At 41.3% G+C, this 19,833-nt stretch overlaps 1 protein-coding gene across 1 annotated transcript; it reads right to left on the bottom strand.

Annotated features, from left to right (window-relative positions):
- Window positions 1-3,439: 3,439 nt before the first annotated feature.
- LOC105364641 (malate dehydrogenase, mitochondrial) lies at window positions 3,440-18,387 on the bottom strand. Its single transcript, XM_011502621.1, has 6 exons — window positions 18,333-18,387; window positions 15,896-16,170; window positions 11,820-12,077; window positions 11,548-11,695; window positions 5,658-5,860; window positions 3,440-3,565 (listed from the first exon to the last, which is right to left on the bottom strand). The coding sequence occupies exons 1-6, from the start codon at window positions 18,385-18,387 to the stop codon at window positions 3,440-3,442; spliced, it is 1,065 nt and encodes a 354-aa protein (XP_011500923.1).
- Window positions 18,388-19,833: the final 1,446 nt, after the last annotated feature.

Genomic DNA, 19,833 nt, shown 5'->3' on the forward strand with positions numbered 1-19,833 from the left:
TCAATACTCCAAAGACCAAGATAGTTTAATCGCATTACCATAGTTGTAAGTATTACATTGAAAATAATTTGACTTTTTTAACGAACGAATTATTTCAAAAGAGTTTGACGATCAATTTTCACAGCAACGTTCTTTCTCTAAAGACCTTAAACGGCACATCGCGAGCTTTCTCAGGGGACGACGTATAGAAAGGTTAGATAAAAAGACACACGCGCGCGCACGCACGCATACACCCATGCACGCACACACACACACACACACACAAACACACACACACACACATATATATATGTACACACACACGAGGATGATAATGATGATGATATGATATTTCAGTATTATCAAGTGAAAAAGCAAAGCTCACTTGCATAACCATAAACAGCTTCTATGAGTCTCGCGTAAGCGACATTTGCTACCGACTCTGGGACACGTATAAATGGATCCGGTTCTTCTTAATTTCTTTTTCGCATATAAATACTTTGATTTGCAAATCCCGTCCGTGCTCTTTAACCACAAACTTATTGCTTTGCGAGAGGCTGCCTTTTTTACGCGAGCACACGAGCGCGAGTACGACTTGAAATTCAAACCAACTCGTTTTGAAGGCCGACGCAGTTGTAGAATGCAAATAATAATACTTAAAATTCCACATAAGGTTATACGTAAGCATGGCGTAGCGTAACCGTGCTAAACTAAAAATCGCGTAATTATGCGTCCAATATTTCTTTTTTCTCTCATTAACATCTTTTTTTATCTTCATTTCTCGCATTATAATACTGATATAATAAAGGAATACGAAATGTCTGGTACACATAATGTCGACTTTGCTCGCGTAATCTTTACCGCTGGGCGCGCATTACTTCTGCCACGTAAGCCGCGTGTAGGAAACGAAGAAAATACAGTGCCCGGGAGGAAAGTAAAATTGGCCGTTTGTAAAAGAGAGTGAAGACGCGAAATGAGAATGAAGAAAGTTGGAAGTAGCTTGGCTCGAACGAAAGCGCGGCATAGCGGAAGAGATAGAAAGTGCACTAGCGTATATTAGTCGGTTTTTTTGTTTTTTGTTTTTTGTTTTTTGTTTTTTGTTTGTTTTTTGTTTGGTTTATCGTTTTGTGCCATTTTGTTCTCTCACGTTTTATGGAAAATAAGCATCTGACCTGCTTTACATTACTCCAATATTTTGTTCAACGTTAATCTCGCATTTGGCTTTTCAATGTATAGGTCTATGCTACTTCTTTGTTAGATTTTACGAAAAATTGTTCTATAAAATTTTTCTTATCGTACGATTTATAATCATTTTGCAAATCACGACTCCTATTGGCTGCCCCGGTCAACACAGCTTCATTTATTTGAAATCTCGCACTTCTTCTCTTCTTATAACTGTTATTCAAATTACGACTCCTCCTAAGCATAATAAAATTCCTTTGCTCTCCTATGAGCTTTTCCCATCAATTAATTAAAAAATACTATAAGTTTCTCTATTAAAAGCGTTTGCCTTCTATTTTCAGTATCGCGCTATTATGTCGATCAAATTATTCGTAATAATCTATAATTATGTCCCTTATTAGCATTTCCATCATGAAAATGTGTAAAATCGTAGATAAGAGTATCGCCGGGGGCTCGCGATTTCAGATTCCGCGCATATCCAAGTGTTTTCTAACGACAGCCGACAATACCGAGTATTAGATCGATTAAACGGTGGGCTTGGAAAAATGTCAAAGGAACGTATTATTAATAAGGAAATTATGTCCCAGCAAAATGCTTTCATTACGTGCGAATGCTCCAACAATCCTCCCGTTCGTCCCGCGCAATCGTAATCATTCATTTTCGTTACCCCGGGGAAAATCCACAATTTAAAACTCGACGCTACATTAAAACTACGCGAGCACGCTACCAACTCTTGTTGTCTTTATTGAGACAAATAACGAAATATCATATGCGGCAAATGACGGCGGCATAATTGCAAATGAAAGCCAGCCACCGCGAAGAAGCGTACGGGAAAAATTGTACGCATAATCAAAGTAGATTACGCGCCTTGCGCTTCGTACCCAGTAGCCACGTTTTCGCGTTACGAGCTAGCAAGAGGCTACGCGGATCCGGAGATAAACAAAGAGGCGCTCCCAGAAGAAAAGTAATGAGGGAGTCGAAAAAGAGGGTGAAAGAAGAGAAGCAGAAGCCGAAAAGAAAGGCAAGAATAGTATGCGTAATCGCGCAGCAAAAGCTAAAATTGCTCCATTCTTCCGCCCTAACATCACTCCTCGCAACAAATCACGAGATCCTCTCCTCTCGTATAGGTACGGTCGCTCCAACATATACGCGCGACCATCCCAATGTTGCATTCGCGGTTTTCCTTTGTTTTTCCGTGCCGTGCGCACACCAAGGTGAAAGAAAAAACCCACGAGGTGGTAGATGATTGATACGGTACGACTCGGCATCGACAACAATAACAGTAATAATGACCACTACGACGCCGACGTAGAGGAGGACGAGCACGAGGATGACGACGAGGATGACGACGACGGCGAGGACGACGACGACGACAACAATGACAACATCTAGAGTAACGACAACGATAGCTACAAGGACGAGGAAGAGAAAAAGGACGAAGAGAACGGAGAGCAGGCTGAAAGATGCAGAGAAGAAAGAGGACTCTCGCGAGAGTTTCGCTTGTCCTCCTCCCCTTCCTTGTCAGAGAGTTCAAGGTCTCATTAGGCTCTTTATAATTCAACGAGACTGCAGCTCGTGCGCTTCTCGGGGCGCAAGCGCGAGCGCGAGCGCAAGAGAGGGAGAAAGGGCCCGACGCTATACATCATCGCGCGGGAGAGCATGCGAGCCAATGGGAGCGAGAGAGAGAGAGAGAGAGACTGAGAGAGTGAGAGAGCAAGAGAGAGAGAGAGAGAGAGAGGAGGAGGCATAGGAGAAGCCGGACGGAGAATGCGGAAGAGGCCGCCGGGAGGCTAGTTTCTTGGGTTTTGTTGGTGCGGCCGAGCAGCGCAAGATATAAGGACTCGGCGATGCCTCGTGAGCTCCTACTCTCCCGGGTACTTAGACCGCCTGTATAATGCGCGCGCGCTCGCCTCGTGCGCATTTATATGTATATGAGTGCGCGAAGGCTCGCGAGCTGCTGCGCACGAGATTTCCCCTCGCGTCGAACCTATCGACCCGGTCCTCGGCGATTTTCGCGCGGAAAACCGAGGTGACGGCGACGACGGCGACGGCGGTGCCGGAGTAACCCCCCCCCCCTCCTATCTCCCACCTCCCCCTTCTTCTCCTCGTCCCGCCGCCGTAGGTCGGTCAACGACTCCGCGGATTACGTTTCTTCTAGTTAAATGAGGAAGGAGGAGGAGAGGACGCGCTTCTTTTCATTTGTACCGCAAGGATGTGCGCGCCGCTAGGGTACTGCAATTTTTTGCGCCTCGTAAAAAATCTCTGTATAAGCGATGTTTTACCTTTCTGACTCGCCGCCACCGCACCGCGCCTGCCACTTGCTTTTATCGCTGTTAACAGTATCGTTTCTAGCAATTCGTCCAACACCAATGTAACGACCGCTAATTGCATCACCCACTCCAGACTCCGTATCAATATTGTTTCAGTTTATCGCCGTTATCGCTAAAGCATACTTTAGGCGGAAAGTCTACGGCGTGTCGTGCGCGTGAAATAAAAATCGCACGCCATTGCGTAACCACGCCGACGGACACTACGCAATTTTATTGGCTCGATACGTCTCTGTATCAATGTTGAACGCACACGATATCGGAATTTCATATTTGTCAGTCGCTATTTTTACAGCGCAGTGCCACATTAATAATCATAAGATTCTTTAAACATACAGAAATAATATTTTTATTACTGAGAAAGTTTGTTTTTGCTACAGCGGAGGCGGCGCCACATTTACAAAGGAACTTTCCTCGTTGGCGGACGAGAGATGATTTTCTACATTGGATTTCGAATGCATTAGAACGAAGGGCGATCGAGCCGAATCCAAGTGGGACACCAAGAACTCCGATTCACATTGTCGTGGACTGGATATTTTTCTCCGTAGCTCGCCATTTTTTCACTGGAACTCGCAATAACCATAATACACGTGGTCGAGCGCAGCGGGGATGAGGGCACGAGATGAAAAATTACAGAATCGTATAATGCACAATACGTGATTAACCCACTTTATAGAAGAGTATTCAATTAGACATATTTGCCTAATATAGTTGGAGTTCTTTGCCGTGCGAGTGCATCGAGCTGCTATCCGATGAAATTTTCCTTCCCAGCACCAAGCTCTGAAAAAAAAAGAAAGAGAGCACAACTGAGCGTCGTGGCATTGTTACTGGGGCGCCGAAAAATCCGGTCCCACTCTTAAGCGCGTGTTAGCTTTAAAATTCATACGATATTATTCATGGCTCGGCTTAATGATAAATAGCGCGGCTTAATGATAAATAGCGCGGCTCTAAAAATCATTATTACAGATAATGACCAGTTTGAGCAGAAAATTGTCGAAAATATGCTCGTATACAAGAAACGTGAACTGGCCGCAATTACGATTGAATTATATAATGCCTAAACGTAGGCACGAGTGCGTTTAAAATGTGTGGGAAAATGATATTCTTTTTCCGTAGTTTGTTTTATCACGAGCACGTGCTCCATTTGAACTAAAAATCCTTTTTAAATTTGGCTAAAAATCCGCCTGACGGTTCTAATTTAACCATAAACACTTTATTAAAGCCAATTCAAGTATTTCGCTCAAGGTACTTTTATAATATGCTCGTGTTGCGATTGAAAATCCATTAAAGCGTAAATAAATATTCATTTATGTTAAAAAACAAATATTTCCAAGAAAAAAAAAGAAAAAAAAGAAATGAAAAAAACTAGCAGCGTCGACAATAAAAATGTTCGAAAAAAACAATCAAAGTTAAAAACATTCGGCACCTTAGTTATAAATTATACAAAGCTTCTGACTTATTGAATAAAGCATATTGGACAATAAGCCGCGCGATGTGCAATACTTATTTTCGAGTAAAAGGCGCTTAATGCTATTGCATTCGGCGGAAATTATGGCGCTTAATCGGCTGTAACGTAGTTTGATTATCAATTTTTCACATTTGATAAGCATGGCAATCGTGCGCGCGCTCGCGAGAATTAGAAGAATATGAATAAACACATACATCGAGTGTATTAAAAAATAGTTTCGTTTCCTTGCCAACACGAAGGAGTTCCCTCGAAGCAAATTTTCACTCGGGTATTGAGTGAATTGCCATGATTAGGTTAACTTTTCGTTGTGTTATGCATTTATACATTTTGACACGAATCTTACTAAAAGTTGGTAAAAAAAAAGAGAAAAAAATATACATATATATATATATATATATATAATGCTCCCTACGTTCAAACATATATGAGAAATATATATTTTACTTTCATTTTATTTATTAGTTATTGTCATAACGACAATTGAAACTGCAAAGAAAGCGGCCGTCGCGCGCTATCCACCAATTACGTTAACATATGTGCAAAATTGGAAAGTCAAGCCGAATAAAGGATAGCCATTAAGTTTCGTAAACTCAAAAATCGCACGATCTAACGCGCAACAAGTGAGCTTGCGAGTCAAGCGAGCATACGAGCAAGTGCGAGTCGTTTTCACATGCGAAAAATGATGTAAAGCGGCCCCTCACCTCTCCCAGAGCGATCGACTTCCGGATCTCGGGTATCACCCTGAAGAGAGACGTGCACTCCTGATTGGTAAGCTCCGGCAGACCCATGTACTTTTGTAGCCCGTGCGGGCCCAACTCCATGAGTGTCGTCATGTATTTCAGCTCCGGGATCAGACAACAGCGAACGTAGGCGTACTCGAATATTCCGCTTTCGGAACGCACAGCTGTAACGATTTGCTTTAAGCTTACGATTTCTGGTTGTCATAGGGTTGTGCGTGCATGGAACAACTTCCATTCGACGTTTCACTCTTACTTTTGCAATTTTCCCTCGTTCGTCGAATCCTCGATTTCGACGGGTTACACGAGGCTTCTAACAAAAGGGGACGCTGATATTGAAATATTGACATTCGTCGAGTGCTCTTGGGATATAATGCGCGCGTCTTTTAATTTCAATTCGTGCCAAGGTTATTTTTCATTATTTACAAGGCAAGATCGTTATATTCTTTGATTTTAAGTTTGACATGCGCTCGTCTATCATTATGGGTTTAAAAGAAAAAGAAAAAGAATGAAAAAAAGCAATCACCCTGTTTATCGAAACAATGTGATCACTTGTCATGTAGGCTAAATTGACTAATCTAATTGTCATATTTATGCTTTACTTGTGAAATTTTTGATGTTTTTTAAACGTCGTCGATCCATTAATTCTTATCAGTCGATAAACGCTTGAAAGGTTGGCTACATTGACCGTCTCTTTTTAACTTAATAATTACAATGGCATTGTAAATTAGAGATAAGATGAAATAAATTACAAATCAAGGAGTAACGAAGCAATGGCCAAGGGTAAAAAAAATAGAAAAATAATAATATTATGATAATAATGGAAGAATACGTTCGTATTTCAGCGGCACATTGAATGTTGATTATTATTAAGACGCAAAAGAAATGAAAAGAACGAGCGTAGGCGTAATAAATGAATTCATACGAACTCGAGACAAGAAAAATAAGATTATCCATGTACTTTCAATTGACAATATACGTAAATAATGTGTAAAATAAAAATAATACGCCGAATAAGAATATCGGTTTTGTGCAAAACTCTTCTTACGCTCTTATGAAAGTTTATCACTAATTTTCATAGACCTTACGCGTGTAAAGTTCACTCACAAAAGAATTTGATATCGCAAGGGCAGACGGCTCTTCCTCCGGTGTCCAAAAATACCCGAAACTTTTAAACGAACGATAATTAAATAATCTATGAAAAGTTAAACAATGGAACGTTATCAACTTCATTAAATATCACTATAAAGGTGAACGAACGTATTTTATTTAGCATATTCTTAAACAAACTATAAATACTATGAAAGATGTGCCACCATGGAAATTTATAAATCATATGTATGGTAATAGTTGCGTTGAAATTATTTGACAAAACTCACGTCATTTTAAGCTGATGCTTATTAGGCATTCGATCGTCCGTTTTAATTTAATTTTTAATCGAAAATCGCTTCATTTATTTACACGAGCGACACCTTTGGAGCGCAATTATTATGTAAGCATGCGTTAAAAAAAAAAAATAAATAAATAAATAAAATAAAAAAAAAATAAAAAACAATCCTAAGAATCCTCCAATTCAAATGAACAAAATCTATAAAAAATACTTAAGCCATCGATCTTTAACGATATTAATAAATTTAATCGTCATTCTACATCGATCATTAAAATTCTCCTCTGTAAGCCTTGTAAGTCAATAATGTAACAATACGATTCATTCGTCTGCCTCTCGCTTTACTTCTACAACTTTCAACTGCCAGGCCGAATTTCTTTGCGCGATCGTATGAATTCCCATCCAAATCACATTGTAGTTGTCTCTTGCAAAAAGCCACCCGGAATCAGTCTTCCCCCGAAATATCATCACTCGGCGTCGTTCCCTCACCCCTAAGCGCAATCGCTCGATCCATTTTCCCTCTCGACGGCGTCTTCCATCTCAGGCATCGATCGCCGATAAAAAAAGCCGCTCGTGTCGACAGGACCAAGTGCCGTAACGGTCACCGATTATTTCGGAATTCCGTTGCACCTTCCTATCCGCGGCTGCTATTTGCATTCGGCAACTCGTCCCCACCCGCGGTCCGTCAACCACCGTCGCAGCTGAATAATTGAATCACGACGTTCACGCGCGCGTCGCTTATTCAAAGAAGCCACCTGAAAAATCCCCCGTTCTCACGCTTTCTCCTAGATCGGCCGCCCGGTTATTCGGTGACCCGCTCCATTGGCGTCTTATCGCTTGAGAACCGGGTGACCCCCCGCCCTTGGCGTCGACCGCCTCTTATCGCCATGCTTGCGCAACTTTTCCGATGGAAAGCGGCGCGCGAGGCGAGCTGGAGGCTTAATGCGGCCTCGGCGCGCGCCATTATTAATCGCATTGCGTAAAGAGCGCCGCGGGGAAGTCCCCACTTTTCTGAATTTTCTCATAATTGTCGCGTGCCGCCGTGGTTACGTTACAATCGGCCATTCAGCTGTCATTTCTCGACGGCGCGCAAACCTCCGCGCGTACCTAATGCTTTTTGGCACATATTCATTTTATGACGCACGATGCGAGTCATTTGTTGTTGCCGACAGCTTTTCTCTAGCGCAATTATCGATGTTCCCATGGAAATGAAGCGCCTGCCATTTTTCCTCTCCATTCAATATCTATTCTTGAATTTATACTTACTTTCATTAGCCACGATAAAAGAACTAGATACAAAACAAAAACAAAAACAAAAACAAAAACAAAAGTAAAGACAAATGAAAGGAGAGAATATCTCCCCTCCCCTCACCTCCACCATCACTCATAAGAGGACAAAAAGGCAGTGTGTTATTGTTGGCACCATTAATAAAATTATGGGCCTGCATATCGATACCCCGTAAGTGCTGTCGCATTGTTCGTTTAAGCCTTGGAGGAGAGTGTCGTTTATCATATGATGCTTACAAAGATTAAATGATAAGTTTAAATTTTTAAATTCTTAGCGATTAGTTCAACAAGTGGCCATGATTTTTAATATCGCTCTCTCTCACTCTCTCACTCTCTCACTCACTCACTCTCTCTCTCTCTCTCTCTCTCTCTTTCATCACTGTAAGTGTAAACTGATCGTTAAGCGAATAGAGAATATCGAAGTTTGCTTTTCCACTTAATTGCTTGGGCAATAAAAAGAGCTTTTTACAAGCGCCGATATTCGAATTATTATCAAAGCGCGGCATAAAAGAAAACCGAACAAAGTAGGAGAAGAGCAAAGAAAGTAAAAGAAAAAAATATAGAAGCGTTCCGAGGACGATAGGGCAGCGCTCGAAATGGCCGCGTCGCTACGTTCCGTTCGTTTCTGGCGAATGTTACGAATGATGCGAATGATGCGAATGAGAGAGAAAGAGGATGATAGCCAGTGCGCGTATTAAGGCAAACGATAGTGAAATTAAGCTGATACATTGTACTCGGGCGGCTTCGGCTAAATATCGTCATTAGCACTCGATCATTTCTCTTCTCTTTCCCCTCCTGCCCCCCCCCCTCGCCAACCGCCCCATCCACCCATAACCCACCCAAACAGCCATAAAACAATTTAAATTGTTACGGCTTGTAGTAAGGTTAATAGCAATGAGGCACGAGAGATAATGCTCGTAATGGTTATTACCACAATGTGTATTCAAAAAACTGTAAAATGATGGACGCATCGAGAAAGGCTAGGTCTTATCAAAAATCCTTTACTAGCAAAACCTCTAGCGAATTAAATGTCTGTTCGATGGGCTAGTTAGATTTTCAGTCCCATGTCCGTTAGCGAGAGCTCGTAAAGCCCAAATTAGGTTGTAGAGAATTAAAAACCAACAGACTCGCTCAGATTAAGGTTCTGTGCTTAAAAATGCCTTTATTACGGATGTAGATGGCAGGATTTAAAAAATATCTTGCGCCCAAGCCTAACTAGCTTTATGCTCTATTCCGATATGAATCGATATTCCGTTGAGAGGTTGATAAAATTTTAGGCCTCGATTTTGTGTTTTTAGTCGACTCGAGTTAGCTTAACTACACGTGCTAAAATATGGAGTGTAATTTTTATAATTACATCCTGCTCCGAGTTATAAAGTGTTTTTAAAGATTTTTTTTTTCTCTTTATTTATTCGTAAATTTTTTTTTCTTTTTTCTTTTTTCTTTCTTTTTCATTGAATCAATCTCGGATAAATTTCAACGTCAAATATTACTTATTGTGTTGCCCATTGGCTTTTTTTTATTCGTTCGTAAGGTTTAAGAACGTAGCACCATTCGCTTTTTATTCCTAGCGCTCGTTTAATTCTATTGTGATATGTTATTAAAGCTGAGACTTTCTTTTATATAACTTGATTTGATAGTTTAAATTTAATAATTCGCAATGAGCCTTGAGTTTAAACGTAGAAATCACGATATCCAATGTATCATGAAGCGCGACATACACATTTGAAAAATATAAAAATTATGCTGTCGTTTTAAAATTGATCCCTCGCTTTGATAATTCAATGCTATGAACACAAACCTTGACCAGATGTCATAAGAGGCTTAACAAACACTTTTATAAATCTCCAGCTATTAAGCATTTTCTATCAAATCTATCCCTATCAACGTAATAATACTGGCGATGAAGCTTACAAAATCTATTATATAATAGACTTCTAAAGTGCAATGTAATTTAATTACGAGTACCACGTTTTATAATATACAATAGCAATTTTCAATACAAACCCTCGTGCGAACTAGCGAAAATTATTCGCAATACCATAGAATTATTGCAATTGGTTATAACTTTTATTACAGTCCTACAATCGTAGCAAATAGCAATAAATTTTAGTATTTAACTAATTTGCCGACTACACTACTGACGCATACTAAATAAACAAATCGTATATCTTTACTACTGACGATAGTGTAGTATATATTATTATTGTTTCATTTGCAATTATGAAAGAGATAGCGACATAACACCACTATGCACTATAGTATTCGACATAACTCTTCCATCGATGTACTACAAATTTTTCTAATCGATTCGTGATCGATGCGTCTTTTTTTTTTTTTTTTTTAAATAAAAACACGATAAAATAGTGTGTGTGTGTGTGTGTGTGTGTGTGTGTGTGTGTGTCTCTCTCTCTCTCTCTCGCAAATTCACTCGTTCGTTTTCTACATTGGATAAGCTAATATAGGACTAATATTGGACTATCATCGAGTTTTATGACGTTCAATCTGAGATGATAAATTCTCCAGCTCACCGTAAAAAACCATCTGCAGTAAAAAAAGAAATTTGAGAAAATAAGATAAAAACGTGAGACGCTCGCGAATGCAGCGTTGCGAGCTCCTAGAGTCCGCGGGGCCACTAAAGGATGTGCCGAACCGCGGTGTTAAGAACCGTTCCAAAAACGGCAATAGTCACTTCACGGGGCGCGGAAAGAAAATGACGACCTCGAAAAATCAAGAGACACAAAGACCGCCCGCGTGTACAAGCAAGGAAACGGCACGAGTCGCGAGTATTATCCTACGGCTGAAATTGTCCGGGCGCATTGTTCGCGGGCACTTGTGTGGACCGAAGTGCAAAGTGACCGAACGAAGAAGGGAAAATAAACGGTAGAGAAGGACGAGTCCAGCGTGTCGAGAGGCGCAATGGGAGCGGACGGGGCGATAAGGGAGTGGAATGGAGTGGAATGGTGGTGTTGGAGGAGGGAATGGGAGGGGTGAATGGGAGAGGTGGGTGATGGTGGAGAGGTGCGTGCAAAGTCCTCGACAATAATAAACAGGCGTCGTAAGGTTGGTCGACGAGGAGGGAAAAGTAAGAGTGCAGCGTCACTTGGGATCCTTGAGAAAGTTGCTCTCGGAGGCGCGATCCCGGCGCGCGAATCGGCGGTCCGCGAACTCCCCGCTGACCTTTGCACAATGAGATGCAGAATCGGGCCGCGGCGAAGCCCGTGCAAACGGACGATGACTCGACGATGTTCGTAGAGGTATCGTTGTATGCTTGAGCGAGTCGATAGTCCGCGGTTTGCATGATTTGCGTCATTCCAAGAGTCTCCTCCTGCGAACCGGGTGGACGGTTAAACACAGACTTGGGATGATGGTGGTGAGGGAGGGGACAATTGTGGGGGATTGGTGATGGGGGGGGAGGGAGATGGCATTGAAGCACCTAAGCTCATACTCACGAAGCTGAAGTTGGCGCAGGGCCGGGTGTGCGAGAAGACGGGTATGCAGGTTTTGGTGGAGCAGCCGCCAATGAGCGGCACCGAGATGAATTCCGGACTGATGCCGATAGTCTTGGAGGCGCAGTTGTTCGCCCGGATGGAGTAGAGGTTCGTTATACCGAACAAGCGTCCATGCTCGTAGATGCCGAGCTTCTTGTATAGCTCGAACATCATCGGCAAGAGACAGTTCGTCGAGCGGGACACCAGTGCGACCAGTGCCTTTTGTCGTCACGAGAGACCATCCGTAGATTAGTCGAATTATATTTTTTGCCAACCTCCAAGTATGACGCTCTGCATTCGTAACCCCCAACCCGCCCTCCCTCCCTCCTCTTTTGCTTATGCGTAATCTAACTATCGTAGGTTGACGAATGTTGGTCTCACGAATGTACGAGTACTCGTGCAATTGCTTGCCTTGCCACGGTAAGTCGCGGGTATCGATTGCTCTGCCCGTTTGCACTCCACTTCATTTGTCTCCATGCAAGTGCATGGGATATGCATTTCGTATTTTAGTTTTTTGCGCATATACCGATATAATATCGAAATGGTTATTTATTTAATTGTTATTGCAGGAAATCCGTGTACTTTCAAAGTCTCATAATTATGCTTAATCAAAGGGGATATGGTAAATTATTATCTGAAAATGTTTTCGAGTCGCGGGTCAACGGGACACGATTGACACGATTGCACAGGCTTAACTACGATCAACCATCGCAAATTCTTAATCACAGTATCGTGGTAGAGCAGCGCCGGTGCTCCGTTTCTTATCAGTTTTCCAAAATCCTTGCAGCTCCATGCGTTGGATTAAAAATGCATTAAAAAATGTGAAGTGATTGAGCGCGCGTAGTTGCTTAAAACAACTCGGATTTAATGGATACGCATCGTCGAGTGAACGGTTCACCCGTCGGTCCCGAGAATCTAGTTTCCCCTCGCGTTAAAACTTTCAGCCGTGGCAGTATTGTAACGCGCAGATAACAATCGCAAAACGTGTTCGTTAAAGTGTTCGCGGTACCTTTTATACGTATCCCTTGTACCATGGGATGGCACTTTCCAGAGTCGAAAGAGTACGTCGTAAGATTTGTTCTTTTCTCTTTTTCTATCGATATTATCGCGCTGTATACAACGTGAGGACGTTGTTGATTTTCCGATGGAGCTCAAGCGTTTTTAATTGAAAAATAGCAACAATGAGCTTTAAATTATCATACTTTTGTGAAGGCGATTTTGCATTTACTTTAAAAATCGACTCGGCGCCAAATTAAATTTACAGCGAAATATTAGATGTTTTATGAATTATGAATTTTTATTCCGCGTCTCTTAAATTATGTATGCAAGACGGTATATTAAGTATTTGAAATATAAAATATCCAACGTGCCCAACAATAAATACATCGATACATGAATAGACATATAATTACGTATAATAGTTAAATTATTTATGGTTATATATTATTTTCTAAGGGAATAATAAGTGATAGTTTAAAAAATAGAAGAAGAAGAAGAAGAAGAAGAAGAAGAAGAAGAAGAAGAAGAAGAAGGAGAAAAGAAAAGAAATTTAAAAAAGAAAAATAAGAAAAAAGAACGTTGTACCATTTTTACGTCACGTGAAAGAAGTGCTATGGTGTCTGGCTTACATAGTGCTATATGTAAGTGTGTGTGCGCGCATACGGACGCAAACTCGGGATTGCATTTGCCTACTGTAAATTTTGCTTTAAACTTAATTACAATCGCTCTCATACGTTGCATAATATTATTCACTTAAAATAAATAAGCGGAGACGTAATTCAAGTAGTGGAAATAAAGAGGCATGTCACAAGCTCGGCAGCAGCGGGGCAAAACGGGCAAACGGTGCAGCGATGAATTTTCGTAATTACCTCGCGTATGGGACAAAGAAATTCGTTGGAAATGGCAGTCGTCCGTCGGCTTGAATCTCGGAGAGATCGGCGACCATAATAAAAGCGCCCGACTTAATAGGACAAACGTCATTACTTTGTCGTTAGTATTCGTCAATAAGCCAAAAGCCTCGAATCGGAAATAGACGAAACATAAAAGGCGGACCTCTTGGAGCTCCTTAACGCAATGGGAATTCATTATTCGCTGTAACGGAGCGCTTTGTTCGCTTACTTCGCGAAATAATCGCGTGTCGAAATACGCAATATCGACCTATCCGACGTAAAAAAAGAAAAGCGCTCGTATCGACGGGCATTCGATCCGCGAGTTTTTTAGCCGAAAATCGTGCCGCGGAAAACGTGGTTCAATTCGCTCGCACCGGCACTTTATGATCCTTGGCTGAAAGTTTTCTCGTCCAACAAGTTATGTCAAATTTTCAAAGAGTATTTTTCCATTACGTGGACTGCTGTCGAGTGTAGCGAGAGCAACTGCGAATACGTTGATTTTAATCGATTATTAAGCTTGATATATTTTGAGAACGATTATTACTTAGTAATAAAGTTTACTTAAAAAGTAAGCATTTAGAAATGTATTATCGATAATATGCTTTAAATATTATATTCGGCAGGTTTCATTGTTCATCAATAACAACAACAAAAACAACAACAAAAAAGATGGCCCTTCTTTTGTAATTCATACGTACATAGAAAATATCATCTACATTTCACGTTTTAAATTTATTATCTTTCTTCTTCTACGCTTCCCCCCCCCCTCCCCCCTCCCCACAGACACCCCCGTCGCTCATTGTAATTATTATTACAATAAAGAGAAAAAGGATTTTATATTTAAATTTGTTATATCGACATTTTATTTATGATTATCATTCTTTTATTTATGATTTCTTAAATACAGCGTTTTCAATAAATAATCCATGCCACCCCGTTATACGATATAAATTATTTAAAATGAGAGAGAAAAAAACCACTTAAGTCTTGCGAAGGAGAGATTTAATTATCGACGATGCAAATTAATAAGAAATTTTTACTAATTTTATGGTATGTTAATGCGTATTAAATATTTGTTTATAACTCCTTGCTTATTAGCCGTAGTTAAGTTAAAATTAATATAGTCGGTTATTATCGTCATTACCGCATGCGGGCATATAATTAAAATGTGGAAATATATAATGTAGTTGTTATTAATTGTAGTTTTCTAAGTTAAAAAAAATACTCAAAACAATGTTGGCCTTCACCTCGAGAAACGCGCATATCATAAAAATTAAAACGAAACGCATAAGGTGCGTGTTCGCATATTTATGTAATATACATGAAATAGTATTGGACGGGTCTTCTATGACTAAGTTTTATTATTATTTAAATTTATGCATAAATCATGAAAATAAAAGAAAAGGAAATTCGAATAATTAATTATATTTAAAGATGTGATAATACTATCGAGGAATAAATTGTTGTACAAGAAAGGAAACATCTATATATTCGAGACGATGTCTCATTGTTGGTTTTCATTGGCTTTTTGTAATCGAATACACCGTCGATGAAAATTATGCGGCAAACCGTGATTGAAATCTATCATTTTCATGTTCCATCTAATATAAATATTTCAAAATGCGTCTATTTAAGAAATTATTACATCTGAGAATCACGTTATATGCAATGAAATACAGAGAGACATTTTGCAATTCATAATGATTAACCAAAGCACCGGATATTCACTCCAATGGCTCTTCGTTACAAGGCTTCTTATTTTTTCTTTTCATTTCTTTTCTTTTCCTTTCGTTCCTTTTCTTTTCTTTTCTTTTCTTTGTTTGCTCCGTTACTTACAACGGCGTATACGCGATACGAATGCTTATGGAAATGCTCATGAGCCCGAGATAAAAGCTCCGCGAGCATCATTATAAAAAAAAAAAAAAAAAAAAAAAAAAAAAAAAAAAAAAGAAAGAAAGAAAGAAAAAAAGGAAATAAAAAGCTTGGAAACATAGGCGCTTTCTCATATTCGAAAATTCGCTTTAACTGCGACTCATTGGAAAACTTTTTATCGCAACTTTTCACTCTGCCAAGCTCCGCTCCGTTAACCAACCCCGCATAATACGCATATGCCGAAGTAGCCCGAGAAACACCGCGATTATTACTCGCCTGGGGGCAGTAGTTGACGATTTGCGGTATCAGCATCTTTAAGAAGTGAGCCTCCTCGTACAGGTACTGGTACTCCAGGGTGATGACCACGACCTTAGCACCGGTGAGGGCATGCTCGAGGCGCCGCTTGTCCGACTCCATGTTGCAGCAAATGGTCTTGCATCTCGAGTCGATGTGACTCAGCTCTAATAGCAGACCCGCGATCGGATTGGTGTCATAAACGGCCAGCTCATCGATTATGGACGATTGCTTCAGAGTGAGTGCCAGGCTCTTTCCTAGTCGAGAGTGCCGTTGTACTTGGATTATGGAAACGGCGTGCGCGTGTGGGTTACAACGAGGAGGTCGCGTTTGCCCGTATGCAAGACGTCATCGTTGATAGAAAGAAAGTTCGACGCCACGTTGACGCCGTCTAAAATATATACATACACAGAGAGCAAAAAGAGAGAGAGAGAGAGAGAGAGAGAGAGAGAGAGAGAGAGAAGAAAGAAAGTTCGACGCCACGTTGACGCCGTCAATTAAAGAGAAAAGACAGAGAGAAAAAAAGAGAGAGAGAGAGAGAGAGAGAGAGAGACAGGTTTCGTTCACAAAAGACAGCGTAGCGAAACTTTATGTTTACAACGACGCTTTTCTTTTTAAAAGCTTCCATCACACAACGTATCATTAATAAAAATCATCCAAATTTTTCCCTTATGATATCTCGATAAATAGTATATTCGGGATCTTATATATATATATTTTTTTTTGGAATAATTTAGAGTATTATTTTTGCTTTTATCTCGTTTGATGCTTTATTAAATCATGAAATAATATATAAAAAATTTTGTAGTAAACGCTGACCTCGATACTCGGCAGGAGCACACGCGTCTTCATTCGACGAATAATCATCGCTAATATTTAATAATGGAAGGATCGCTCTTAGAAAACTTAGTAATGCCAGATTAAAAAATTCAAATAAATAAAACATGTAAGTAACATTACGGTGTATATATACATTAATCCGAATGCATATATAAATATTGGCAATAGACTTATGAAGTCAAAAAAATACGAACATACCAGGTGTAAGTATCTTGATCAATAACCATAAAAAAAGTTTATGTGCCTCGAAGGTTTGAGTAATTATAAAATTATTTATCTTTTGACTGTAGAAACAAAATATTTTCTACGCATCCCGATCTCGATGATTCGATTTTAATGGTTCAAGGGCTATTTCGCTGCACAATTACTCGAATAATTACAGACTTATCGCTGTGCGATTACATTTTTATTAGATTCAATAACTTTCCAAATTCTTTTTCATTTTCCTCATTACAGAAATTCTTTCATCCTGGCAAACGTAAAAGGCCATGAAATCGTATTATTGGTAGAAATGATTACAATCTTGTAGCGTTAACATATGCGTAGCGCATGCAAGGGAAAATACGCTTTTGTTGGCTTGTTCGGTTGATATTGTGCACACAGCCAAAAAAAAGAGACGAACGGCGAACAATGCAAAAATCCTTCAAGATCCGCGTACAACTTTAAATTGTGTAAACAGACATACGTGTAAACTTTTTAAGGGAAGGGTCAGCGCATTGGGCAATGCGTAAAATGGGATTAACGCGCGCTGTACGTGTTTGTATATATCTAGATTCGGAACGCTGAGACAATTCGCGAAAGTCGTAAAACCAAGGAAAAAGGACAAAAAAATAAATAAATAATCGGAGTTTTCGCTACGAAAGTCACAGTACTGCGACACCATCTAAATATGGTGCACCGTAATACTTTCACTCTCTGTCTCTCTTTACGTATATATACACACACATATATATATATATATATATATATGTCTCTCTCTCTCTCTCTCTCTCTCTGTCTCTGTCTCTCTCTCTCTCGATCCGCGCTTTGCGCAACGCATTACATCTCGCAACTTTAATTGAATTTTAAGGCAGACAATCGCTTTATTGTCCGCGCACACATGCTTTCATATTTTCCATAACATTGCATAGCCATTACGATTCCGATGCTCTAATGGAGCGATTTTTCCCCTCCCGGTTCAGCCTTTCGGTACGCCGACGTCTGGGTGTTCTTGCCTTCGATCGCAATTAATATCACTTGCCCGCCCCGACACAAATTTCCCGCGCTCAGCCATACTCTCAATTTGTGGGTGAAAATTTTCCGGCGCACTGTCTTTGATAAAGTGAGCCGCGGTGGTCGCCTTTTCCAATGCGCGCCGCATAATTACGCAACAAAGTGCATAATTCAGTAGCCGCTGAAAATACGCGACTAGCATCTGGCGAGCAACGACGCGCAGCCACGCACAGGCATCGGGACTCGGTTGCGCATTAAATCTCAAAATCGAGCTATCGAAATGCGTCTTATTACACGCAATTAGCCCACGCATGCTGCGCGCACATTACAGTACTTACGCGCGCGGGAGATGAGCTCCCGCGTATACCTGTTTTGCCGGTGGCTCCGACAATCGTGACTTTTAAGATCTTCGAGGTATACATCGTGGAGCTGTTGCGGGTCCATTTGAAAAGCGACGCCTCGATACGTCTCCGGTAGCCGCCGTTGGTCCTTCGCACGAGCCACGACATAGAGCGAGACCTTCTGGCGTAATCCTCGCCCACGCTACGGCTTTATGATTAATTCATGCGTTTGGAAGTAAACAGGCGAGCTTCCCCCGAGTCCTTGGGAATTTTTTTATCTCTACGGAAATATGGTTTTTGTTAAAGCAATGGCGAGGCATTGGATGGCCCGGAAGACGCGGATCGGACCGGTGGAGTGCCAAGTGCCAAAGTGCCTTGGGTAGTGCGCGGTGTACGAGGTCGAATGCAATCCGCCTGCATTCGATAATTTGTCTTTACGTACTGAAACGCGGACGAGTTAAGTCAAGCGCGTAATTGATCGTAATTGATATATGTTGCAATTGGTTGGGTGTGCTCTAATGAAATTGTTGTAAGATGCGTATGAAACGAAAGCCATAATCGGTTCAAACCACGACAGCTTCTTCCCCCTTAATCTTTAAGCTTTGAGCTTCGAACAATAATGCTAATGCATTTGCCGGGCGATTGCTCGTAATAATGTATATCGCGCGTGGAAAACGACGATTATTCACTCTACTCGTACTTACGTACGATAAGTAGTCGATAATTGTCGTAAAAAGGACTGAGGCTGAGCGACAAAAGCATTAGGAAAGTGCACGCGTCCGACAACTCGTCGGCAATTATCGGCAACTCGTTGTCGTTAAATATTAATATCGCGTACGCCCGAAGGGAATTTCGCGGGATGTTGACACGACCGGCTTCTTTCACATTGACCGGGGAAGTCACGGCCAAGAGACAAGATGCACCAAGAGACATCTATTCGAGCATCGATGGCATAAACAGCGAAGAAGACCAGACCGAAGTAATGACGCCACGATGTGCGGAGAAACGTCTCATCCTCGTTCACAGCCGTTCTCCTCCAATTAACCAAATCTAGCATAGCCACGCAAATGCTAATAAGCACCGCCTACGCGACATCTCGCATATTCACTCGGTACTTATCGAGCGTTAAAGTCGCCGTAAGCACAGCGATCCTAACGCATCGATGAAAATTGAACGAAACTTGCCGCTCCTTGGGCCTTTACCTTCCCGCGGCCTCGTCGATGCTGCCGAAAAGTCCCGATCGGAGCTCGCGCCTCGCGACAATTTTCACGCTCCCGGCACCGCTACCAAGGGACAAAGAGCCGCGCGTCCTTTTCTCCGTAATGAAAAGCAACTTGCGCGCCGCTGCATTTCTTACCCGCATTCCAGCGCGCGCTCGGAACGCACAAAAGCTAACCTCCCTTCGCGGTTGCTCGCCCTGTCAAATCGCCACCGAATGAAGGTTGTCCACCTCGGGGAGTAACGATGCGCGACTGTCGCCGATGTCGGCCGACCGGCTCGAAGCACCGTATCGAGGGCCATCCGCGA

Source organism: Ceratosolen solmsi, unplaced genomic scaffold, assembly GCF_000503995.2.
Source record: "Ceratosolen solmsi marchali unplaced genomic scaffold, CerSol_1.0 scaffold39, whole genome shotgun sequence".
Taxonomy (NCBI): domain Eukaryota; kingdom Metazoa; phylum Arthropoda; class Insecta; order Hymenoptera; family Agaonidae; genus Ceratosolen; species Ceratosolen solmsi.

Coding starts and splice junctions, on each gene's coding strand:
- LOC105364641 (XM_011502621.1), bottom strand. CDS start 18,387: ATGTATACCTCGAAGATCTTAAAAGTCACGATTGTCGGAGCCACCGGC. Junction 16,171..18,332: donor CGGAGCCACCGGCAAAACAG/GTATACGCGGGA, acceptor ACTCTCGACTAG/GAAAGAGCCTGGCACTCACT. Junction 11,696..11,819: donor CCTGCGCCAACTTCAGCTTC/GTGAGTATGAGC, acceptor CCCGGTTCGCAG/GAGGAGACTCTTGGAATGAC.